Source organism: Brassica napus, chromosome C5, assembly GCF_020379485.1.
Source record: "Brassica napus cultivar Da-Ae chromosome C5, Da-Ae, whole genome shotgun sequence".
Lineage (NCBI taxonomy): Eukaryota > Viridiplantae > Streptophyta > Magnoliopsida > Brassicales > Brassicaceae > Brassica > Brassica napus.
In genome coordinates, this window is record NC_063448.1 from 15,660,455 (window position 1) to 15,686,757 (window position 26,303).

Below are 26,303 nucleotides of genomic sequence, written 5' to 3' on the forward strand. Positions count from 1 at the left end.
CAAGAACATGACCGACGGGCCGACCGTCTACCAAGGATCGGGAGCGCTACATGACGGGTTAACGGCCGATCCGGCCATGGTCACGAAAAGTGCAATTCGTGATTAGGCCAGTCCGTCCTCTAACACGTCCCGTCAGACCAAAGCCTAAGGCTTCTCAACCCGTACTCCGATCTGACGTTGTGTTAGCTTGGACAAGCTAATATCAGAACAACAAGGCATTTACACAAAACATTCGCTTTATTTATTTTATATATTGTATGGTTCAAAACACACAACATAATATACAAGCGGTGGCATGCCAAGAAAGCGAAAGTACATACTTATATATCTGAAACGCTTTAACCAAAAAGATGCAATCTACACCAGCCAGCCTTGCCTCCCGTGACCTCTACAAGCTCGCTACTGGTCACCTGAAACAACAACGAGTGAGGAGTGAGTAATCTAGCATTACTCGCTATCCCACCCCAAACAATCTAAAGCGAGAGGTTCACCTAACAACACAATTCAATAACAATAAGCAATATCAGAAATACGCAGCGGTAAACGATAGCAAGATAACTAGTATTATGCTAATTACAAGCTCATCACCAAACTCAAACTCGACTTAAACCAGGGTTTAACAACCCGAAACACGATATAATATATATAACAAACTCGGGCCGTGGTGACGTTATGTTCCTCCTTCACTATCGGCAATATCCTATCTTCCTACCACAAAGGCCAGAAGAAGGAACTTTCAACCGACCGCGGCCCACAGTCCTTCGGGTCACCGCGCGACAGCCCACAGTCCTTCGGATCACTGCCACATTACACCGTCGTGTAATCACTCAGCCATAGGCCATGACCCCGTCTATCTGAGTCTTCCCAATCCAGCGAATAAGGGGTTTCCTTGAACCCGCCGGGTACGAGGTCTGAAGGAACACTAACTCACCCCAATATGCCTAGCATTGTGGGTTACACAAATGCTGTCGGCCAATATATGATTAATACTAAACCCGGTAAAAATAACACAAGGTTCCTAGTATTAATCACCACACAATCAACACATTCCACCTCAAACATGCCTAGCATTGTGGGTTACACAAATGCTATATGACCAAAATATGATTAATACTAAACCCGGTAAAAATAACACAAGGTTCCTAGTATTAATCGCAAATTAACACAATCAATCATATTACATAATCTAGTATAAAGACTAATTCGAGAATACCTAACTATCCACAACTTAACGATATAATCTAAGCATTCTGCAGTCTCTAACTAACCAATCAACCTGACCATTAGCATGCTACTACGGTTCTCAAATAACAAGCATGCCATCAACTCAATCAACATAACCTCAATTATTCAAACCGTTACTTAGTTAGACCCAGTCACCTGCCATGATCCAACTTCCAAGTAACGGGATCCTGCATGAAAGCAACTCAGCAATCAATCGATTATAACTCACAGTTTTTGGTTGATAGTGGCCTTGACCCCAAACCCGACTTCTGCGATCCGAACCCTTTCTCGACCTTCTCAAGTAGACCCACGTCCAGACTGGTCCTGAACTTGTCTCCACTATATCTGATCTCCCTTCACTTGAACAGAACCTTCTTCAGGTGCTGACTCAAAATCGGCAGAATAACAGTTCTCGAAAACTGCGTAAATCGCTCGAAAACTATCAAAACTCGATCTTTCTTTCTTTGCTTTCTCTCTCACATTTTGAACAGACTTTTAAGTGTTATGAATGTGTTCAAATGATAGGAGGTCGTGGGCTATTTATAGGAAACAGCAACCAATCAGAAACAAGCCGTGTGGCAGCCCGTGTGTCGCTTCGCATGGCTCCAGACGCATGCGCGGCGACACCTCGTGCTCCACATGGCTGGCTGCATGTCTCAGTCTCAAGCAGGATGACACCACACCCTATACCTGTCTGTATGCATGGTCTGCTCACATGCAAGGTGACACCACGTCCTCCACATGTCTGGCCGCATGGTCCGGTCGCATGCATCGCAACACCTCGTGCTTGGCTGAACCACCTCGTGCTTCTATGTGTCACTCCGCATGCTGTGATCATTTTTACTGCAACACCTCATGCTTCTCTTGCCACATACCATTCCAGGCAGTTGCTACCACGTCCTGATCTCATAGATCGAGTCACCTCGAGCTTCTCGGTCCATTCGTCCAATTTTGTTCTTTCCGGTGAATTTTTCGTCCCGCGATCTATCCCAATATTTTTCGATGCCCGTTCTGATGATCTGATTATTTTTAATAAACTCCAAATGAATCCTGACTTGATGGAAAATATTTCTCGAGTTTTCGGCTTCTTCGGAAAATTACATAATACCGAAATTAGGGTTTTTCGCCTAATTTCTGGTCTTCCTGTTGTGCTTCCAAAAGTGTCATGCTTCAAACGTCCTTTGAGTAAATATACCACATTGTCTAACCATTGTCTAGTGGGATGCTTGACTCATGGTTCAGACAAAAACAATCTGATCGTCCGCGACTCGACCACCCAAAAGATACTCGACCATTCCATATATATATATATATATTTTTTTTATGGGATTCTACATTCTCCCCGCCCCTTAACAGAATTCGTCCTCGAATTCTAAGGTTCTGAGGGGTCTCCTTCTTCCATCACAACATCCTCTCGGAAGAACTCCGGGTGATCGGTTTTAAATCGCGCATCATCTTCCCAAGTAACATGAATCCTGTTTTGTCTTCCCCAGATTACTTGTACTTGAGCAATCTCACGATTTTTCAGCTTCCGAATACGCCGTTCTCCCAATCTGATTGGTCCTTCCAGATACGTAAGGTTTATCCTCAACTCCTCTAGTCTCTCGGGTTCAACAGTACTTGGATCCCGTATATGTTTCCGAAGCATGGAAACATGAAATACAGGATGCAGATGCATATCCGCTGGCAGATCCAAACGGTAAGCTACCTCACCAACTTTCCCGATGATCTTGTATGGACCAATGAACCTGACCGCAAGTTTCCCGACCTTGCCAAATCTGTCCTTCCCTTTCTGTGCAGTAACTTTCAAATAGACCCAATCTCCTATCTCAAAAGTTACCTTTCTTCTTGACTGGTCTGCGTACTTCTTCTGGCGGTCCTGAGCCTTCTTCATGTTGGCCTGAATCGTCTCCAGCTTAATCATGGTCTCCTGGACGATAGGTGACCCAAACATTCTTCTTTCGCCCACTTCCGTCCAACACATAGGCGTTTTGCATGGCCTTCCGTATAACGCTTCATAAGGTGACATCCCTATGCTCGAATGATGACTGTTGTTATACGAGAACTTGACCAACGGTAAATGCTTCTCCCAAGTTCCTGCCCAATCGAGAGTACACATCCGAAGCATGTCCTCGATGGTCCGAATGGTTCTCTCCGTTTGGCCATCTGTTTCTGGATGGAACGCCGTACTTCTGAATAGTTTAGTTCCCAAGGCTTCTTGCAGTGCTTCCCAGAATGATGCCGTGAACCTTGGATTGCGATCTGAGACGATGTCTGAGGGTACACCATGTAACTTCACAATTTGGTCGATGTACAGCTCGGCCAACACTTCAACTTTATCAGTGTCCCGCATAGGCAACAAGTGTGTAACCTTGGTTAACCTATCCACAATCACCCATATCGAGTTGTTCGATCTACCTGGAGCAGTGGGTAATCCAGTGATAAAATCCATGGAAATAGAGTCCCATTTCCATTGAGGTATCGGAAGACTCTGCAATAATCCTCCTGGAACTTGATGTTCGACCTTAACTTGTTGACAAGTTGCACACTGCGTGACCCATTGCGCTACTAATCTCTTCATTCTCGGCCAATGATAGTATTTTCTCACGTCTCGGTACATCTTCGAACTTCCAGGATGGATACTAAGTAAAGAATGATGAGCAATCCTTAGTATCTCATCTCTCAGCCCTTTTCCTTGAGGAACCGTGATCCTCCCATTAATTAGCAAGGTTCCATCCTTCATCAAGTAGTATCCAGTACTATTTGGCCCACCTTGTCCTTTGATTTCCTCAGCAATCTTCAATAGCTTCTCATCCTTAAGTTGCTCTTCTCGAATTCTCTGAATCAAGCTTGCATGGTTCACCGCTTGAAGTCCCAATGGCTCGCTCGCTTGCCCTTCCAAAACGACCAACTTTACTTGTTTCAATTCTTGGTTCAACAGCTCCACTTCTTTCTCTAAGTCTGCGTCCAACTTTCTTCGACTTAAGGCGTCCGCAACAACATTCGCTTTACCAGGATGGTAGCGAATCCTTATATCGTAGTCTGCCACAAACTCCATCCACCTACGCTGGCGCAGGTTGAGGTCTGGCTGAGTGAAGAGGTATTTAAGACTTTGGTGGTCCGTGTATACCTCCACTTCTTCTCCATAAAAGTACGATCTCCACATTCGCAAAGCGAACACCACGGCCGCTAACTCCAAGTCATGTGTACTGTAGTTATCCTCATGCTTCCGTAGTTGTCGTGAAGCATATGCAATGACTCGTCCATCTTGCATAAGAACACAACCTAACCCAACTCGTGAAGCATCCGTGTAAACCGTGTAAGGTTTACCTTGCTCGGGCAAAGCTAACACATGTGCGGTCGTGAGAGCTTCCTTCAACTTCTTGAAAGCCCTCTCGGTTTCTTCCACCCATAAGAAAGGAACTCCTTTACCGGTAAGTTTAGTTAAAGGCTTTGCAATGGAGGAAAAGTCCTTAACAAACTTCCGATAATAGCCCGCAAGTCCGAGAAAACTCCTTACTTCCGTCACAGTGGTAGGTCGAGGCCATTCCCGTATGGCTTGGACCTTTTCTGGATCAGCAGCCACGCCCTCTCCTGATACTATGTGACCCAGAAATCCTATCTCTCTTCCAAAACGAGCACTTGCTGAACTTGGCAAATAGCTTCTGATTCCGTAACCTCTCCATAAAGGCCAGAAGAAGGAACTTTCAACCGACCGCGGCCCACAGTCCTTCGGGTCACCGCGCGACAGCCCACAGTCCTTCGGGTCACTGCCACATTACACAGTCGTGTAATCACTCAGACATAGGCCATGATCCCGTCTATCTGAGTCTTCTCGATCCAGCGAATAAGGGGTTTCCTTGAACCCACCGGGTACGAGGTCTGAAGGAACACTAACTCACCCCAATATGCCTAGCATTGTGGGTTACACAAATGCTGTCGGCCAATATACGATTAATACTAAACCCGGTAAAAATAACACAAGGTTCCTAGAATTAATCACTACACAATCAACACATTCCACCTCAAATATGCCTAGCATTGTGGGTTACACAAATGCTATATGGCCAAAATATGATTAATACTAAACCCGGTAAAAATAACACAAGGTTCCTAGTATTAATTGCAAATTAACACAATCAATCATATTCCAGAATCTAGCATAAAGACTAATTCCAGAATACCTAACTATCCACAACTTAGCGATATCATCTAAGCATTCCGCATTCGCTAACTAACCAATAAACCTAACCATTAGCATGCTACTACGGTTCTCAAATAACAAGCATGCCATCAACTCAATCAACATAACCTCAATTATTCAAACCGTTACTTAGTTAGACCCGGTCACCTGCCATGATCCAACTTCCAAGTAACGGGATCCTGCATGAAAACAACTCAGCAATCAATCGATTATAACTCACAGTTTTTGGTTGACTGTGGCCTTGACCCCAAACCCGACTTCTGCGATCCGAACCCTTTCTCGACCTTCTCAAGTAGACCCACGTCCAGACTGGTCTTGTACTTGTCTCCACTATATCTGATCTCCCTTCACTTGAACAGAACCTTCTCCAGGTGCTGACTCAAAATCGGCAGATCTCGAAAACTGCGTAAATCGCTCGAAAACTATCGAAACTCGATCTTTCTTTCTTTGCTTTCTCTCTCACGTTTTGAACAGACTTTCAAGTGTTCTGAATGTGTTCAAATGAGAGGGGGTCGTGGGCTATTTATATAAAACAGTAACCAATCAGGAACAAGCCGTGTGGCAGCCCGTGTGTCGCTTCGCATGGCTCCGGACGCATGCGCGGCGACACCTCGTGCTCCACATGGCTGGCTGCATGTCTCAGTCTCTTGCAGGATGACACCACACCCTCTATCTGTATGCATGGCCTGCTCACAAGCAAGGTGACACCACGTCCTCCACATGTCTGGCCGTATGGCCCGGTCGCATGCATTGCAACACCTCGTGCTTGGCTGAACCACCTCGTGCTTCTATGTGTCACTCCGCATGCTGTGATTATTTTTACTGTAACACCTCATGCTTCTCTTGCCACATACCATTCCAGGCAGTTGCTACGACGTCCTGATCTCATAGATCGAGCCACCTCGAGCTTCTCGGTCCATTCGTCCAATTTTGGCATTTCCGGTGAATTTTTCGTCCCGCGATCAATCCCAATATTTTTCGACGCCCGTTCTGATGATCTGATTATTTTTAATAAACTCAAAATGAATCCTGACTTGATGGAAAATATTTCCCGAGTTTCCGGTTTCTTCGAAAAATTTCATAATACCGAAATTAGGGTTTTTCGCCTAATTTCCGGTCTTCCTGTTGTGCTTCCAAAAGTGTCATGCTTCAAACGTCCTTTGAGTAAATATACCACATTGTCTAACCATTGTCTAGTGGTATGCTTGACTCATGGTTCAGACAAAAACAATCTGATCGTCCGCGACTCGACCACCCAAAAGATACTCGACCATTCCATATATATATATATATATATTTTTTTTATGGGATTCTACAAGGTCGCTCTCGTGCCTCCGAGCGATGGAGACGCGATCGACATCGGGGTGTCGCTCTGGCCAAGTCGCTCTGAAAGGGTATCACAGCGACTTCACGGTGTCGCTCCGGTGAGATCGCTCCCATGCACTGCTCGTCCAATGATCACCTTTATCACCTCTTTTGAGCTCCAAATGCAACCAAATGTCTCCAAGAACTCCATGTGGTACTCCAATACCTGATAAGGACTCATGTATGCAAAATGCAACCTAAACATGGCTAAATCCTAGTTTATATGATCAAAATGCACATGGGTGAATGGATAAGACAATGTAAATATGCAAGATATCAGTTTAGACGATTTTGGGATGTTAGTTTCAATCATATCAGATTAGCTTTTCACTCTTATCTTTCTCTGGTTTGGATTGAACACAAATAAAGATCTAACTTAGTTCTTCTCCTTCTGGATTATTGTTTTACTCTGTTAGATTGACAGGTTGGAGTTCTCTCTTTGTTAGAAACGCTTAGTTCTTGACTCAAAAGTGGTGTCAAGCTTCGCTTCGTGATTAAAGTGAAGTATCTGCGATGATTCAAGACCTGAGATTTGGATCTTGCTTTGGAGCTTGAAACCGGAATCTAGAAGAGTTGGAGTTGCCATAAGGGTCAGTGTTCCGACAAGATTCTAATCTTGTTTCATCTAAAGCTCTTAACAACTAGAGAAGAAAATCTGGAGATTGACGGCGGTTGAAGGCGAGAAGTACATAATGTTATTGAGTTCCTCAGCGATGATTCCCCTGACATGGATGTGATCGGAATATCTGGTGAGTTCCTTTTGTATGTTATTGGTTTGATTTTAAAACAATGCCTTTTAGCTTAGTGTCATCTTGAGACTTAAAAACTTGAAATTTATTGGTCAGATAACTTCTTCTCCGACATTAACAAACCTGCTGCGGTGAACTGCATCGAGGGACATGGCAATAATTAGAAGAGAGATAGGAAACAAGGTGTTGAAAACGAGTGTGTCTGGCTTGGTGGAGCTCAATATACTCAAGAACTTCTCCGTCTATGTTGTTGCAGGCTCTCTAGGTCGATTCAAATCTCATGCCAGCAACATAGTGTTTGATGTATTCATAGCTACTTGCCAAGATCCAGCCCAAAACATGGAGAGCTCTCAAATTGATGGAAGCCATTAATAACCATCACTGTACCTTCACTATCTCCACCATCACTGAAGATACCATCATAGAGAACCATGGCAAGTTTGTCTAATTTTACTTGTCATCACGTTCATGTATTTCAGGAGCACAGTGAGAACATTCTTCCAAGCAGTGAAGGTGACGTATGATTGGCAGCATCATCGGGCCCGTCTGTTTTGGGAGACAAGTTCGATGAGGAATGTGCTGCAGCAGATCCTCCAGAGATTTCAGACGCTCAGAACAACCGCAAGCGCTGCCGTGAGTGATTGGAAATATCTATTATATTCCTATCAGCCCGTCAACGTCTTTTCTATGCATTTTTAAAAACTGCTATTATCTTTGTTTTCCATCATAAACTTTGGATATTTTTTCCCTTGCATGTTTTCTCTGTTCGGAGATTTTATTTCTATTTTGGATTATTAATGAAACGTCGACGAGTTCTAACTCATACAAGATTTGCCAGTGGTGTATTTTTTTGGTTTACCTATTTCTGACATTTTTTTTATCCACCATAAACTATTTTTAACAAAGTCGAGTAAAACTCTAAAAATAAATAATTTTGCAACCGTATAATTTTATAAATTTTTCAAGAGTTATTAATTTTTTTTAAAAAACAGTTTATTACAATTCTATATTTTTGAAATTAATTTAGGTAAAATAAGAAAATAATTTAATTTATTGTTCGATAAATTGTTTAATTTTTTGAATTCAAATTTTATATTTTGTTCCTTACACTATTTGTTTTATATACTAATAACTACCTAAGTAAATACTAAACAACTTCATAAACTTTATATTTTGAACATGAAAGCGCTAATAAAGCTAATGGTCGATCAAATCATTACGAAAATAATGCATATGAATTCGCCGGTCATTCTTATATCAACTTAATCAAACTGTGTGACTTCCAAATGTTATGTTCATCACCATTATATACAACACGGGAAAACAAAAGTGGAAAAAAAAATAAACGACAAAATCCCGTACACAAAACTACACAACTATAAATAACTTATCCGGCTCCGCGCTTGCGCGGGGGTTATACCCCTAGTAAACAATAGTAAGAAACATAATCCTTCAGTTTGGGTTCCTTGAATTCGGTTCAGATATAGTAATACAACGTTTACCAGGTACTTGAACCGGCCGTTTCATATTGAGGGTTGGTTCTAATTCAGATTTTAGTCCGACGGAGATGGAAAATGGAAACTATAAGAGACTAAGACCAAGAGGAGATAACAAAGGAGGTCTTTGATTCCCAAATCATTTGTTCATTATGAAGGATTACAAATCTTCAAACGTAGTTCATACATCCCAATATGGCGAACGTAGACAACACATATTTAGGTTCCAGTTCATTTAGAAAAGACTATATATTAAGACTCCATCAATCTCCTTTAAGTAATTGATAAGACTGTCGATGATCCACACTGGATCTTCGACGTCATGGCGGATCTTCTCGAACTCGACGGTCCACAACACGCGGCTACCATCGGCCTCGTATGCCTTGGGAGTTACCGTGATGGTTGCTTTGAACTTCTTGTAGCTATCCGAGACAAGATTTCCACTCATACTCAGCGTCACTGTTCTTTTCTCCCACCCCACATACTCAGTGATTTTCTCATTCGCTAAGGTGAAAGAACATCAAATAATTAAGGGTTTTGATGAAGAAGATCAATAAATAAGAATGAAACGTGAAAGAGTTAAAAATGATTTACATATGATGTCAAAAGTGTTGTTTATGTCGTCGGTGAAAGATGTAAATAACTTGTCCGCCGGAGACTTGGTGTCAAACTCGCCGGAAGAATCTCCATGTAGCGCCATTCTATTTTTTTTTTGTTATCTTTTACTATTATATTTCTATGAAGTGATATTATACTCCTCCTTTTGATGATGATGTTTATATATAGAGATGAAATTTGCATTAGTTAACGTTTTTCTACTTCTCTGATGGTTACTTGTCTCAACCGTGGAACCAACTGGTCTGAAGATGTAAGACTGGCCGGCGTCTGTGAAGTGAGCGGTGGTTCCCGTTGGAATAGTCTGCCCTTTAATCAGAAAACACGTGTGTCCTTGTGGGAGTAGAAGCCATGGCTCGACACGACAGGGTTCACAAGAAAAAACACACTAAAAGACAGAGTCACGTGCTCCTGAAGAGAGGTGCACGTGTTGATCACCATCACTGTCACTGTTCACAACGGTTGGCCGGCGATTTCTCTCCCACTCCTCACATTACCGATCTGGATCACACCGAAAGTTCAGCTGCATACTCCTTGATTGACCCCACAGAGATGAAAAGAAGAAAATCAACAAAATATTAAGTGGGAACGTCATTTTTACTGTGAGTTGTCTTTTAGGGATAAGAGCACCAGTTTTGAGTTTCGACTATACTATAATATTATCTTTCACAAGAGAGACATTTTCTAGAGGAGAAAGTCTTTCTTTTTGTTGTAAAATATCTTTTCGATCTCTAGATCGATTTTGTTCTTAGCTTTAGGCTATTTTTAGTTTCCCATTGGCGAATTTTCTTTTCGTTTAGACGATTTTGGGATGTTAGTTTCAATCAAATAAGATTAGCTTTTCACTCTTATCTTTCTCTAGTTTGGATTGAACACAAATAAAGATCTAACTTAGTTCTTCTCCTTCTGGATTATTGTTTTACTCTGTTAGATTGACAGGTTGGAGTTCTCTCTTTGTTAGAAACGCTTAGTTCTTGACTCAAAAGTGGTGTCAAGCTTCGCTTCGTGATTAAAGTGAAGTATCTGCGATGATTCAAGACCTGAGATTTGGATCTTGCTTTGGAGCTTGAAACCGGAATCTAGAAGAGTTGGAGTTGCCATAAGGGTCAGCGTTCCGACAAGATTCTAATCTTGTTTCATCTAAAGCTCTTAACAACTAGAGAAGAAAATCTGGAGATTGACGGCGGTTGAAGGCGAGAAGTACATACAAGCAGCCTCAATCAAATTGGGATGAAAATGGTCAGGATTCCGGTGAGTTTTCCGGCACCGCCCTTTTTTCCATGGGTTGAAGAGACGAAGCCACGCGTCGACTACGTGTCAAACATGCTCTTCATCATTATCTTTAAAATTACAGGCTTTGTTTGGGCCGAAATGTAATTGGGTCTGTTTGTAAAATTGCGTTTTTAGGTTTTCGTTTTTATGAAACAAAAACGTTGACAAAAGAAAAGTATATTTTATTTTTTATTAATAAAAATCTAAAGAAAGCGAAATATAACCAACGAACAAAAAAACAACTCGCAAGAAAATATTTTAAAAGTTGGCGAATTCGATAATTGTTTCTCGTTTTCTCTCTCTTATCTCTTGTCATTTGCATTTTAATATTAAGTTTGGACAAATCAGAACTTGCAATAGAATATGGCAATTTTAATATGAAAACAAAACAAAGGAGTAAACTTGTGGTCAGGGGCTTTCCTGGACAAAGCGAGTTGAAGCTTAGGCCTTGGGACCCCATTCATAAAAGCCCTCCAAATTTTGTTTGAAAAATTGTTATAATTATTTTTCAAAATTATACTAAGTCTTATGCTATGTAAAAAGAAGTTTTGCTACGAAACAAATGAAAAAAAACTCAGTAATATCATAACCAAAAAATAGGATCCACGATTAATATAAAAAATAAAATAAAAATTTAAGATATTTAATAAAAGCTTTATTTTTCTTTCTATTTCTCTATCTCAAGATTCTTTATTCATCTTCCTTTTTGTTTTCTGTTTTCAGCCGAGTTTCTTCTTTGATATAAAGTTATAGATTTGGCCCCCAATTTTATTTTTGTTTATGGTCCCAAAATTTCCAGGACCGCCCCTGCTTGTGGTTCAGGTTATTAAAAACACAAAACAAATGAGTAACCTTGTGGTTCAAGACTTACGGTATCCCATTTAGAAAGTGAATGGAGATCTCTATTGCCTTTGCTTAAACCAAAACCAACAAAAAAAACCATGCACATTTCATTTATTTTTAAAAAAATGTACAAACTTTACTAAAATACACATGCATAAAATTCATAATTTAAATAAATACTTCTTGTACAAAATTAACCATGCACTCTTAAAGCCCGAATCAAAATTTAATAAAAACTTAAAACCAAATATGTACACACTAACCAAACTTTAAAGAGAATTAATTTCCAACTTAATATTAAAACGAATTCAATAGTAGCTAGATTTTTACATACTCTTTGTAATCGCAAAATTATTTTTCTATTGATTAAAAAATATTGAACGGAAATTATTAATTTGTCAATGTTTTATGTATTTTTAATTTTTGTACAGAATTTAATTCTTAGATTCACACATTTCCTAATTGTTTCTATACATATAATTTGATAAGAAATCATTTATTACAATTATCATTTTCCAATTATAGCTATACAAATTTCTAGCTTTTTGATTATAAATTTATGAATAGAAGTCGAAGATTTATTTGAAGTTCTAATCTGGCTATAGTGCAAGATCATAATTTTAAAAATTATATTATTTATGGCATACAAATTATATTATTCATGGCATAGATCATGGGGTTTCTCTAAAAAGTAACGTAAAAATTGTGGTCAAACACAAAACTAATCATTTTTTTAGTTTTTGTTTTTCCCTATTCACCGTAAAAGTTTAAAATTAATTCACGAAAATATTATTATTTATATATATTTCATTTGAAATATGTTTATTTTACTTAAACATCATCTTCGTCACTTATTTTCGATGCATTAATATGTGATGTGGTATGTGATGACGTACTTTTCGTATAGATGATGGTCATATTTTTAACTCTTAAGTCTTTAACTTAATACATTTTCTTGTGTAGAATGTGTTTGATATATGCAAACTTTAATACTTTTTTTTGTCAGCAGCAAACTGTAATACTATAAACGTTAGACTTTTTCTTGGGTTCACCCTCTAGGATGAACCTTTAGGTTCACCAACCAATAGAAAGTTGTCATTTTAGATCTAATATCTTTTAATTAAGGAAACAAAATAACTTACCAAATTATATTATGCTTTTAAAATAAAAAATAAAAAATTAAATAAAGAGAAATAACAATAGTTCTAAAAAAAGATTATTTAAAAAAAATATTTATTTTTAAGATTTAGAGTTTAGTGTTTAAGATTTAGAATTTAGAATTTATCCAAATGTTTAGTGTTTTTCCAAGGGTTTAGGGTTTACCTAAGGGTTTAGGATTTACCCAAGAGTTTAGGGTTTACCCAAGGGTTTAAGGTTTTCCCAAGGGTTTAGGGTTTAGGATTAGAGTTTAGGGTTTAGTGTTTTGTTGACAACATGTTTAGTGTTTTTCCAAGGGTTTAGGGGTTTACCCAAAGATTTAGGGTTTACCCAAGGATTTAGGGTTTAGGATTAGAGTTTAGGGTTTAGTATTAGGGTTTAGTGTTTTGTTGACAACATTTTTTTTTTTGAATTCGTTTTTTATATATTATTTTTATTTATTTTTAAATTTTATTTTGAAAAAATAATATAATTTGACAAGTTATTTGGTTTCCTTAATTAAAAGATACTAGATTTAAAATGACAATTTTCTATTGGTTGGTGAACCTAAAGGTTCACCCTAGGGGGTGAACCCAAGAATAACTCTAAACGTTATCAGTCGTTATGTAACACTTCGGTCACTACTTACTACCATCTGTAAGTTTTTTTTGTGTGTCATTCAACTCTCAGTTCTAGTGTTTCTACTACTTGTACACAAGTTTAGTCGCTCATTTGAACTTCAAAACATTAGAAAGTTTTTATGTCTAGTATTAGAGACCAGATGATCCATGCATTTTTTGTTTGAACAACGATCCATGCATATATATTATCGTATTGTTTATGAACAAAATAACCCAAACATACTAAACACTTGTACTTTCAGAAATTGTGTGAGATACTTCTAATGAGTGCTCTTACTCTTAGGTTTTCTGTCCAACTTTCTCCTCTATTTATTCAACTATGTTAACTTTCTACCTCTGCTCCTGTGTGTTTCTTATAGTTTTACTTGTCTAATACGACAATGGAATCTAACTGCATTGTCTTAGGGGAAAACCGAATATAAAAAGTGGTTTGGATTTGATAACATTGTATAAACCAAATTGATTTTATTTTAAAAACTCGTGGTATATGGATATTGTTCGGTATATAAACCGCTCAAACCATATAAACCAAATAAATAGATTTGTTAAAATATAGTAGTATAGTTGTATGTAAATTACATATTATAATTATATGGTTTATGTTGATTATTCATAGTAGTATATATGTAAATTACATAATATAATTATATATACATAGTTTACTTTATTGATATGATCTTGATATTTAAGACACTAATTTGAATAATTGGTTAATTTTAAATAAAGGCTTTCATTGACATACATTTGTGTTAAAATTTAGTATATTATTAATCTCTTTTATTTTCATCTTACGAATCTATAATAATTATCATTTATTTAATAATTATTTTAATAGTTAAATAAAATATAATATATTCTATTTAAAAATTAGAGCATTTTTTAATAAATTCAGTTTTTAATCATACAAAGTTAAATTGACAATATGTTATAAAAATATATATAGTTCAAGTTTTTTGGTAAAAAAATGAATAAACCGAAAACCGACCGTATATAAAATGAACCAAACCAAAATAGATGTGTTTAATATGATATTGTTATAAAAGTAAAGAAAAAGTCTATCTTTATTCATAACATAGAGGTTCCTTATATAGGAGATTACACCGTCATAGATAAATGGAAATATTACAAATCATAATATTTTGGTTATGAGTCATCCACAAACTGGTTCATAACACTCTTCCTTGGATGCCATAACCATTTAGAGCTTGTAATGTGCTTTAATGTTGCCTCATTAAAACCTTACCAGAAAAATTCAATTGGGACAAAACCATGGTGAAGGAAAAAGAGTACAACACACATTACCCCTCCTGATTTGGACATTACTGAAGGTCCATTGGACCTCTCCAATTTTCTGCAATCCGTGGGTGATGAAGATCTTGGGCAGAATATGCTTCGTCCTCGAACATGATAGTTGGTTCTTCTTTACCATCGGCCTTGCCATAATCTGATCGAACATATTGAGTCATCGACCTCAAATACACACACACGAAATCTTGGATGATGTTGCTGTGATATGCGTGTACCACCATGTGTAAAACATAACTTGTCTGAAAACAAATCAACAAAACCAAATAACCCCTCTTTGGGCTGGTTAGTATAAAATAAACCAAAATCAAAGGCTTCTTCATCGTCCTTCTTATGGACCAATCAGATCAGTGTCTAAAACAAGACTTCTGCATCGTCTATCTCAGGACTAATTGGACTTCTTTATCGTCCACCTTTGGACTGAATGGATCAGTGTCCAAAACAAGTGATCTAACGCCCATATACTAGATAATGGGTGAGACTGGTCCATATTAAATCTCTTGAGTACCCTTTTCTGTATATACTATTTGATACACAAGGATTTCATTGTTAATGTACTCAAGCTGTAATCCCAAACAAAACTTTGTTTTCCAAGATCTTTCATCTCAAACTCTTTCTTGAGATATTCAACTGTTTGGAAAATTGTATCCAGAGGTTTCTAGGATATTCAGATCATATACTTTGATGATTATCAATATTGTTCTCGAGAACTTGCTGTATTTTCAGCTCAATACCCTCTAGTACTTTCATTATCCAGTGGACCATATAAATATGCAGTCACTACATCAACTTGCTGCAAGTCTAATTTTCTCTCTTATATAGCCAGACTTATGAGAAATCTAAAAGTAGTTGCATCCACCATATGGGAGTATGTCTCCTCATAATCTATTACTGGTCTTTGTGAGAATCCTTGTGCAACATCAGCTTTATATCTCACGATTTCTATTCCTCACAAGACTCATTTACATCCACTGGTTTTAACATCATATGGCGTCTTAATCATATGGCCAAATACACCTTTCTACCTTAAACTATTTAACCCCACGTTTCCATTCAATCCAATCTGTTCTACGAGTGCACACTCTTATATTGAAGTGGGTTCATGATCCTCGCTTATATTCATAAATTCAAGTGCTACATTGTATGCAAATAAATCATCTTATGTCGACATTCCTTATTGGTTCCATTATGTTCCAGACATGATATAATCGATTGAGATTCATTATTATCAGGACCTTTAATACTTTGCAACTTGGCGTCCTAAGCTACATTGTTTGGTACCTGTACCTTAGAGCCGGCAGGCCTTATCTCCATGTCTGGGATGGTTTCCTTAGTAACCTCCGATTTGGATTTTGATTATCATTCTCTGCACCTTTCTTTTGTTTCTGGGGATTCTTATCTTTTGGAACCTATTTGGTCTACCACGTTTCATACGTTGTCTAGACTCTGTAGCAACTTGACTGTGTCTATTCTTGGACATCAAATTCGTTGGTGCGTTACAAGCTGGTTTATATATGACTTAGTCATTCTTTTTCGGGTCAGCAAATGTGTCTGGCATTTGATTAGCTAGCTTTGTAAATATATAATCTTTGGACGTCTATTTCACATTCTTTAGTCCGAGGATCTTGCCAAGACATTGATGGTTGATTCCATTCTATTTCTTTTACCAGCTTTATTATTTTTTTCTCCTCCTGGTCTTAAAATAATGAGTGTACCTGGCCTCAAATATAATCACCCATAGTTGACTCAAAGTACTTTATTATTGTGGGAGAATCATATCCAACATATATCCCCATCCTCCTTTTGAGGTCTCATCTTAGTTCTCTGTGATGGAGAAATTAGTACATACACAACACATCCAAATGTTTTATGATGGGGTATGTCTGGCTCTTGACCCGTTAATAATTGTGATAGGGGATATCTATGCTCACTAAATGGCCTGATGTGTATTAACTTAGGTGCATGTAAATTTCGTGTGGCCCAAGCTGTGAATGGGAGTTTTGACCTCATAAGTTATGGTCTATCAATCATCTATTTGTGTTTTAAAAGATTTCGGCCAAGCCGTTCTTGGTATGGACATGTATCACAGAATTGTCCACACTTACCCCCATGGACATACCATAATCATTTAAACGCTTGGGACATGTATTCACCAGTATTATCTAGACATATAGTCTTTATTTATGAAAAAAGGGCTTGTAGCCGTTTTACTGGTGATGGCCTAATGAGTTTCCCTTGTGTACATGCTACACACGTGAGATTCTTTGGGATAACTCTTCTTATCTTTTAATGTGTGCCTTTTGAATATCAATTTTTGCATCATATTTGGACCAGGATGGCCAATCTGGTCGTGCCATAAAGTGTATATTTTTGCAGGCTTTTAGCCTCTATCATACTGATCTATGCATAGTCTAGGTCAGTAGAGAATGCAGGTATAGTCTTTAAGACTTATTATGGCCTTGGGCGATTTTATACATATATCTGAAGGAACTCTTTGTTTTCTTCGCCCATTGTTTCAATATGGAAATCATTCATTCTTATATATTTAAAACTTAATAGGCAGCTCTTGCTCTTAGAGCTGGGTGAATATAAGGCATCATTGATTTCTAGAAGCATACCCTTAGGCAATAATATATTAGCCTAGCCATAGTCTTCTTTCAGACTGGCGATACCTGCTTTAGTACTTATATTGGCGTTTTTCAGTGTACTCATATAGAAAAATCATTCATTCATTTAATCTAAGCAGGCAATGTAATAGAAATAAATTCAAGGAGATAAAAATCAGAGAAAGCATACAAGCAAAGAAATCACACAAGTTTGATGTCGAAATCAGATTATCAACTTGATTCTTTTAGGCAATCATAAGTCTCATATTCCATAAGATCATCTTGATCATGTTCGAAATTATTTTCACCATCTTTATAGACCAAGTGGGTTTCAAGATTCTTCCCTTTCAGACTCTCTTTGATAGAGGTCACAAAAATGTTTGGGAGTCCTTCATATCTTAGTCCAATGGTTCCCCATTCCACATCTATGGCACACTGATTTGGCCTCTGCCATAGTGATTCCCACGGCCAAATGTGTTATAGTGGCCATGGCCACGTCCTTTCCACCCTCCACGGCCATGACCGTGTGGTCTATCATTCTGGACGTGGTTACCTTTTTTTTTTATTATGCGGCCTTATTGGTATCAGGTAATGGGGTTAATCCAGGAAGTCTAAATTCAATGTTTCTCATCAGTAATCCATTATTTTGTCCAGCTAGCAATACACTCACCCACAGACTTATAGTCCTGGATTTTGGGATTTCTCCAATCAAATAGAGCATTTGGTAATAACACCGTTCTTTGGTGATCATATCTCGATTTTTAACTCTGTCCAAAGGTCTAGATGATTCTCTATAGTCAGATACTGATCTTTGAGACTCTTAATAAGATGATGGCTAATAATTAATATTGCTTTGTATCAATCTTTCTCATTGGCATTATTGCCTTCTATGATACATTCACCAGGTCTTTTTGACTTTAGGATAATCTTTGTATCCAATGCCCACCGTAAATAGTTATCTCCAGAGAGATTTAGGGCAGCAAAATCCAGGTTGATTTTCGACATCTCAAATCATATATCACTCAATATTTAGGTATAATTTTCATGCGGCCTTACTCTTAAAAACAATCAATTCAGATTTCAATCTTGTGAGGACAATGAGACTATCAATCTTAAAGGCATTTAATCAGTCAGTCAATTTCTAGCAAGTCTCAGCAATACTATTTCTATGTGCTCATAATATTATGGTTTATCAAGACTAGCAAAAACGGATTCAATTAATCATGCAATTATGGTTTAACAATCAATGGATTTTAGCAAAACTAGTAAAAAGATTTATTAATCACTCAATCAGTTTCAAGGCTAATTTTAGCAATACTAGAATATAGATTTCAAGCATGAATTTCATTGAATCAGTTTCAAGGCTGATTTTAGCAATACTAGAATATAGATTTCAAGCATGAATTTCAATGAATCAGTTTCAAGGCTGATTGGTATTTAGCATAAACCATGTGTAAATAATTTATCTAGTACCCAAATTTATCAAACTTCGAAAACATATAATCCGATCAATCAATTTAATCAAACTTAGCATACAATCTTAAACCTCAAGACATTAGATTTTATCATGAATCTATCAACCTAGCATACAGATTCTCAATTCTCAAAGACATCCAAATCAGATCAATATAACTTATCATACAGATTATTTAGGGTATCTATTTAAAACAGATCAGATTACAAAACTATCAATCATAGCAGATGATATTAAACCTCAAGAATCATGCAATCAGATCATTCAGATTTTAAACAAGTAAACCTCAATCAATCTATCAACCTATCGAATTATATAAGCAAAGCAACCTAGCAACCTATTGAATTCAATCAATGTTTTAACAGGCTGGTCGGTTTAAACAATTTTAAATCAGATGAATAATTAACCAAGCAGGATGAGAAAATAAATCTATCAATTTAACGGTCAAACAATTCTAGCAACATAGCATCAGATTCAGTCAGATTTAAAACCTCAATGATCAAAACCGAAAACAGTTTTGATTTCAAAATATTCGATTAGGGTTTTAATATGTGATTTGAGTATAATTAATTCTGATACTTATATTATTTAGGGTTTATAGATATAGGGTTAGAGTTTATCGGATTTTAACTTGTAAAAACCGATTTGGGGTTTTAATCATGTAGGAACAAGATTTAGGGTTTGGGGTATTGAACTTTTAGAGCTTCGATTTACTCAATTAGGATTTTTGATCTATTACCCTATGGTTTTGATTCATAAAGATTAGAGTTTTAGGGTTTCATTCTTTATCAATCAATCCATGTTCGATTATGGATTCTTAGGTTTTGAATTTCCTTTTAACCTTAGATGATTGTTGAATCGGACCACCAAAGGAGTTGAACCGCGAGCTGGACACGAACGGGACGCGAGCTGGAACAGATGCAGGAACAAGAGACGCGATCGGGGTTTAGGGTTCGTCGGATCGCCGGCTAGGGTTAGGGTTTTAGGATTTTTCGATTTGGGTATTAGCTTAGGGATTTAGAGTTTCATGCTGATAACGTGTTATAAAAGTAATGGAAAAGTCTATCTTTATTCATAACATAGAGGTTCCTTATATAGGAGATTACACCGTCATAGATAAATGGAAAGATTACAAATCATAATCTCTTGGTTATGAGCCATCCACAAACTGGTTCATAACAGATATCAAATTTTTGTAGAGTAAAATACCAAAAATCCGAACCGAGACCGGACCACAATCTAGATTGAACAACTCAACATTTGATACATAATTTTTATATACTTCTTATTCAACACAAAGCGTGTGTCTCAACCTAGTATTATACTCCAATATTTTATACAATCAAATATAAACTAAAATAGAATATAGTATGAATACCTGTTACATTCTTTCATCCAAAACCACATATACAAAACATAGGTACTGTTTTACAACTCCATGTATAAAAGTATTGTTTAACAACCACATAGAAACATGGTTATTGATCTTGGTTGAGTAATAGAGAAAGAGAGTTTCAATGGTTGGAAAGCTTTAACCTCACAATACAATGAATGAGAGAGATGATCCCATGTGAGTTCATGTAGTACCTGTCTATTTCAGACACGGTACAGTTTAATGATCTGATCAATCTTGGCGCGACAGACAGGACATCTCCCGTTGTTGGATTTGATCTCAATCAAGCAAGACATGCATCCTGCGAGATGTCCACACGGGACACAAACCACGTCAGATGGAGCGTCGAGACATATAGAACACTGTCCAGAGCTCCCGTCTTCTTTCTTTTCACCCTCTGCTGAAGCTGGTAGAGGAGAAGAAGATGGGACATCGACAGGTGTTGAGTCGATAGTTGGGTAATGAACGGGACCATCCTCTAAGGTTTCTATGTGATCATCTGTCAATGGAGGAGCTGATGGTGAATGTTCATGTAGAATAACACTTTCCTGGCTATTGAGAACCGATGTGCTTGCTTTTCCTGAGGAAGGAGGAGGAGGAGGTGGTGCAGTTGAGGAACTTTCTTCACCAACGGAATGGTGAATGGCATTCGGTGTCTCACTCATAGCATGATGCGCAGACGGTGCTGTTTGGAGAAAGACTCGACGAGGCTGTCCATGAGAGTTTCATTATATAAATCCAAAGACCTATGAAATGAAACAAGAAATCTCTGTAAATACAATGGCTAATACCTGTGGAATTCCTTTACATGCATCACAGAACCACTTAAGCTGTTGTTCGTCCCCTTTAGTGGAGGGGGCAAGTCTAAGATGTGTTTCTGTAATAAAAGAGAGGAAAAACTTAACAAATATTTTAACGCAAGAGCAGATAAAATAGAGTGATCTATTTACATCACGAAGGTAAAAAGTTTCTGATATGAACAAAGGATGGTTGCTAGCAACTAAACAGTGGACAGACTTACGCGTATAAACTTCATTCCTACGTTTTAGTCTTTGTCTCCAGCGGCTTAGGACTATCCACCAGAATAAAGTTCAATCATCATCATCTACAAAGCAGGAGGTTGCATGTGAACAGCATATAAAAAAGTATAGCAAGAAATTACTTGTGGATTCGTTGACAATGATCATCACTGAGATATCAGACTGGTCCGTTATTGGTTCCTCCAAGTTTGCTTTCCACAACGGCATCACTGTCCGTGGCTTGGCAGTAGGCTGTTTACCACTCAAAACACATAGAAAGTAAAACGTCCTGAACTTGTTCTCTGAATTGTTAATATTACTGATCATCGTACCAGTGAACAATCATATACAACCACCTCCAACTTCAAAGGCTGGGCAGGATTTCTTGATCTAGTTGGTACGACGACTACCCATCTGAATATCATTAGCTTTAGAGATGATTTATAGCCATGTGCAAAAGAAACGAATTTTTTGTGCATACTAACAGAGTTAACTGCACGTATAACCGAAGACAGATGCTAAAATTGACTTATAATGGATACTCACACTCTTTTTGAAGGAAACTGATTCTGAGAATCAAGATAGGCAGGGCCGTAAAACTCACGCATCCAACCAGAGAACAAGCAGATGTGGTTCTACAAAACCCAAAATAGTTAACAATCCACAAAAGAATCATATCCATCACCTACAAGTCAGCAACAAACAAAAAGAACATACCTCAATTTTACACGACAATAGTAAACCCTTTGTCTCTAGCGACCTCAAGTGGTGTTTGACCATCATCATTGAGAACAAGTGGATTTGCTGCCAAAAACATCAGATAAAAAAAGGATATTAAACTCAAAGTCAACAAGTTGTATGTAAGAGATGAGAGCAAACACTTACTACCATGTGAAAGAAGCAACTCAACAGTTGGGAAAAGATCTCTTTTAGCAGCATGGTGCAGAGGAGCCCCTGCATGGCGAGCTGATAACCAACGACAGAGAGAGAGAGAGAGAGAGAGAGAGAGAGAGAGAGAGAGAGAGAGAGAGAGAGAGAGAGAGAGAGAGAGAGAGACCACATTAGCTTATAACTCAACGTTCTATCTGTTGCTAAGTAACTCTTTAAGTACCTGGACAATAAGCATTAACATTGGCGCCTAACTCGATCAAAGTCTTGGCGACATAATAAAGCTCATGAAACCTGCATGCCATGATCAAAGGCGTTCTGCCTTTTCTATCCATCCACTAAATCCCAAAATCACACACAAAAATTACGATTAAAACCCCTAATTTACGAGAAATTCAACAATCAATCAAATAACGATATTGAACCTCGAGGTCTGCTCCTTGGCGATGAAGAGCTCGAATGCTTTCAGAGTTATCATAGCTCACTTGTTTTTGAAACTCGTTATAGCTCGCTTGCTCATACAACAATTCCCCTTTCGATTTCTTTTTCCCCATTGTTCCTTCGCTGATTATCAAAACCAGAAGAAAAAATTGAGTTTTCTCAGGAAATGATAAGAGAAGAAGAATAATATTTAATGAGACATGTTTAATCAGTGTTTGGTATGACTATTGGAGTTTTAAGAATGATTTCTGGATTTCAAGAATACATTTTATTGTTGATAAACCCTAATTTTAGTCCTTCTTGGCCTTGTCTACATTTCAGATCTTTTCACCTTCCCTCTTCCTTCCCTCTTTATACTTCTCCTCCCAAAACCTTTAACACGCTACTGATCTAACTCGGTTGGGTCAACTTATTTTGGCCAAGTCGCTCGTTGTTATGGGTCTTGATGAGGGATTTCATTCCTATCTTGCAGAGAAAGTCAAGTCAGTTCCAAGTTAAGATTTGACTTTAAACTGTGACCAAAGGAATACTTTAAACTGTGACCAAAGGAATGAACAGAAACACTACATTCTTTATCATTTTTTAAAAATATTTTACTATTTATGAGATATAGTTTTTATTTCTATTCATTATCATTCCTTTTATTGTAGAATTATAAAAAAAAAAAAAAAATCCTCATTAATTTGATAAAAAATTATCATTCATACAATTTTATTCCAACTCATTTTTTCTATTCATTTTCCGTGTTCCTCTAATAGTTATCAATTAGCCCCCTTGTATTTTATGTTTCCTCATAGTTTGCTAAGTTTTGTTAAATAGTCCATATACCATAAATTATTTCAACTTTGTACCCACTAATTAATTTTGAGAACCTATTAATCCATTTATTTTTTGATGTGTGTATTTTTGTGTACGTAAAACAAAAGATGGGAGAACCGCAAACATGATTTACAAGTTCGCTTTAGAGCATATGCAATGGACTCCTTCTTGGAGTCTTACCATTATTTTAGTATATATATTTTTTTTTTAATAGTTAAGGACTCTAGTAAAAATGGTGTGTCCAATGGTGATCTCCGATTAGGAGTCCTTAAGAATAAAAAAATATTTTTTTTTAAGTGAAATTTAATTTTTATTTATTAGAAGATAAAATATAAAGATACATTGATTAAAAATAAAGATACAATGATTAAATATAAAGATAAACTAATTATTAATCTTCATCACCAAATTTGTTCCAAATATTTTTGATTAAATCATTCTTCAATCGTTCATGCATATGCCTATCATGAAGATCATTCCGATTGGGAAACATATTATTCAGATTTGTAGGCCTCTCGGTTTCGACCTCTGAACTTCTGGTGACGTCTCCTTCTTCAAATTCAGATATATCGTAACGATTGTATCCATCTCGTTCATTTTCGACTATCATATTGTGTAGTATGATACATGCTCTCATAATCTTCCCTATCTTTGCTTTGTTCATTGAAAGAGCCGGGTTTCTCACAATCGCAAACCGGGATTGTAGTACTCCAAAAGCCCGCTCCACATCCTTTCGGGTTGCTTCTTGAACTTTAGCAAATAACTGTTGTTTAGGACATTGAGGGAGTGTGATAGATTGGATAAATATTGACCATTTTGGATATATATCGTCTGTGAGGTAGTACGCCAACTTATATGTGTGTCCGTTGACCACGTACTTTACCCTGGGGGCCCGACCTTCTAAAATGTCATCAAAAACAGGAGACCGATCGAGGACATTGATATCGTTTAAGGTACCTGGAGGACCAAAAAAGGCGTGTCATATCCAAAGATCGTGTGAAGCTACAGCCTCTAATACAATTGTCGGTTTTCCTGATCTACGTGCGTATTGTCCTTTCCAAGCGGTTGGGCAATTTTTTCACTCCCAATGCATACAATCAATGCTCCCGACCATCCCAGGAAACCCGCGGCTCTCTCCAATATCGAGTAGTCGTTGAAGATCCTCCGGTGTGGGTCTTCGTACATACTCATCTCCAAATAACCGGATGATTCCATCAGTGAACTTATGTAAACACAAAATTGTTGTGCTCTCACCAAGACGGAGATACTCGTCAACCGTGTCAGCCGCAGAACCATAAGCAAGCTGACTAATTGCTGCCGTACATTTTTGAAGTGGAGAAAGACCAAACCTCCCGGTTGCATCTTGTCTATGTTGAAAGAACGGAACGTTCTCTGAGAGTTCATGGACAATACGCATGAATAAATCTTTGTTCATGCGGAAACGTCGTCTGTATAACTGTGCCGAGTATGTCGAGTCTTCGCTGAAGTAGTCATGCCATAAACGGTTGTGGCCTGCTTCACGGTTTCGTTCTACATAAGCACGTCTCCGTTGATTATTGGTTTGGGCATTCACCATATCGTTGTACGTATCTTCGAGGATTTCGTCGAAAACTTCGTCCAATCTTTCTTCAAGCTCATCAGATGATGATGATGATGACGACATTATTAGGTATCCCTCATGTAAGTAATAAATATTTTAGTTCCAATTTTTACTTCCAAATTTTAGTTCCAAATCTTAGTTCCTACTTTTATTCACACAAGAATTTATCCATCTAAATTGTATAAGAATTTTAAATTAATACAAAAATTGTATAAATATTTTCGGGTTATTACGTGCTTCAGTTTATAAACTTCTATTACTAATTAATACTAGGTGGTTGGTTTTGTCTTGCTTACTACTTGCTTCAGTTTATTAACTTGTATGTAAATTTTTGGGTTGCATATTAACTTGTATACTCTATACTTGCTTCAGTTTATTAACTTGTATGTAAATTTTTGGGTTGCATATTAACTTGTATACTCTATACTTGCTTCAGTTTATAAACTTCTATTACTAATTGTATACATAAAGCAAGTGAAGCAAAGTAAACATAACTAAACAAGTGTACTAACCAGAAGTATAACAGTGTGATCGGATGGTTATAAAGAGAATCAAGAGGATCAACTCTTGGTAGAAAAATATTACAAGTCTCTTCGATATCATACAAAGAGAAAAGGTGATGCAAGTTTTGATAATGAAGAAACAAGGAGAACGAGATACAAAGCTAAATAGATGCATGCCTAGTACTTATACTACATAAAGTGACTTGTTCACATGAGCTACAGACCAAAATGCTTTCACATGAGCTACAGACCAAAATGTTTTCACATCTCCAAATGCACCCGTGACAACTTCACCTTAGCTAAAGACCAAAAGACTTTGACAACTCCTCTTCTCCCGTGACATCTTGACATTAACCTGAAACAACATATTACACAACAGTTAGTATAGCTGTAATGCACAACCTGAAACAACACATTACACACTTTACACACATTATCAAGCAACTACTAAGCAAGTACTGAGCATGTAAACACAACCTCAAACAACACATCATAACATTTCAGACATTAGCTTGAGTTTTAGCGATGTTTCCATCTCAGACAGTGGCTCTTTCTTCGCGAGCAAGCGATCAAGGACTTTATGCCTAGAGAGTTTTTCCTTCAGTTCTAACACGCCATGTAGCTTTGACAACTCCTCTTCTCTACCACTCTTCTTCTTCTTACTGCCAGCTTTCGCAGCCTTTACCCCGATAGGTCTAGCTTCTGGTTC

General features: G+C 37.5%; 2 protein-coding genes and 1 pseudogene across 3 annotated transcripts; all 3 read right to left on the reverse strand.

Moving 5' to 3' along the window:
• Positions 1 to 8,688: 8,688 nt before the first annotated feature.
• BNAC05G19070D (uncharacterized protein At1g24000) lies at positions 8,689 to 9,911 on the reverse strand. Its single transcript, XM_013840691.3, has 2 exons — positions 9,633 to 9,911; positions 8,689 to 9,542 (listed from the first exon to the last, which is right to left on the reverse strand). Exons 1-2 carry the CDS (start codon positions 9,736 to 9,738, stop codon positions 9,274 to 9,276), a joined length of 375 nt encoding a protein of 124 aa, XP_013696145.1. The 5' UTR covers positions 9,739 to 9,911; the 3' UTR covers positions 8,689 to 9,273.
• LOC125587806 lies at positions 9,775 to 18,805 on the reverse strand (annotated as a pseudogene).
• Positions 18,806 to 20,297: 1,492 nt separating this feature from the next.
• On the reverse strand, positions 20,298 to 26,135 carry LOC106400100 (putative E3 ubiquitin-protein ligase XBAT35). 2 transcript variants are annotated; one of them, XM_048759001.1, is made up of 8 exons: positions 25,604 to 26,126; positions 22,232 to 23,133; positions 22,061 to 22,147; positions 21,676 to 21,978; positions 21,487 to 21,595; positions 21,346 to 21,396; positions 21,116 to 21,201; positions 20,298 to 21,034 (listed from the first exon to the last, which is right to left on the reverse strand). In XM_048759001.1, exons 4-8 carry the CDS (start codon positions 21,820 to 21,822, stop codon positions 20,528 to 20,530), a joined length of 900 nt encoding a protein of 299 aa, XP_048614958.1. In that variant the 5' UTR covers positions 21,823 to 21,978; positions 22,061 to 22,147; positions 22,232 to 23,133; positions 25,604 to 26,126; the 3' UTR covers positions 20,298 to 20,527. The 2 variants fall into 2 exon arrangements, with proteins under 2 accessions (XP_048614958.1, XP_048614957.1); XM_048759000.1 differs by having other exon boundaries at positions 21,116 to 21,396; positions 25,604 to 26,135.
• Between the last annotated feature and the right edge of the window lie 168 nt (positions 26,136 to 26,303).

What these genes read in the sequence shown, in the direction of transcription:
- LOC106400100 (XM_048759000.1), bottom strand. Translation starts at nt 21,822, where the DNA reads ATGCACAAAAAATTCGTTTCTTTTGCACATGGCTATAAATCATCTCTA. An exon ending in TTGTATATGATTGTTCACTG is followed by an intron (nt 21,596 to 21,675) that starts GTACGATGATCA and finishes AGTGGTAAACAG; the next exon opens with CCTACTGCCAAGCCACGGAC. An exon ending in CATTGTCAACGAATCCACAA is followed by an intron (nt 21,397 to 21,486) that starts GTAATTTCTTGC and finishes TCTGGTGGATAG; the next exon opens with TCCTAAGCCGCTGGAGACAA.
- BNAC05G19070D (XM_013840691.3), bottom strand. Translation starts at nt 9,738, where the DNA reads ATGGCGCTACATGGAGATTCTTCCGGCGAGTTTGACACCAAGTCTCCG. An exon ending in CAACACTTTTGACATCATAT is followed by an intron (nt 9,543 to 9,632) that starts GTAAATCATTTT and finishes CTTTCACCTTAG; the next exon opens with CGAATGAGAAAATCACTGAG.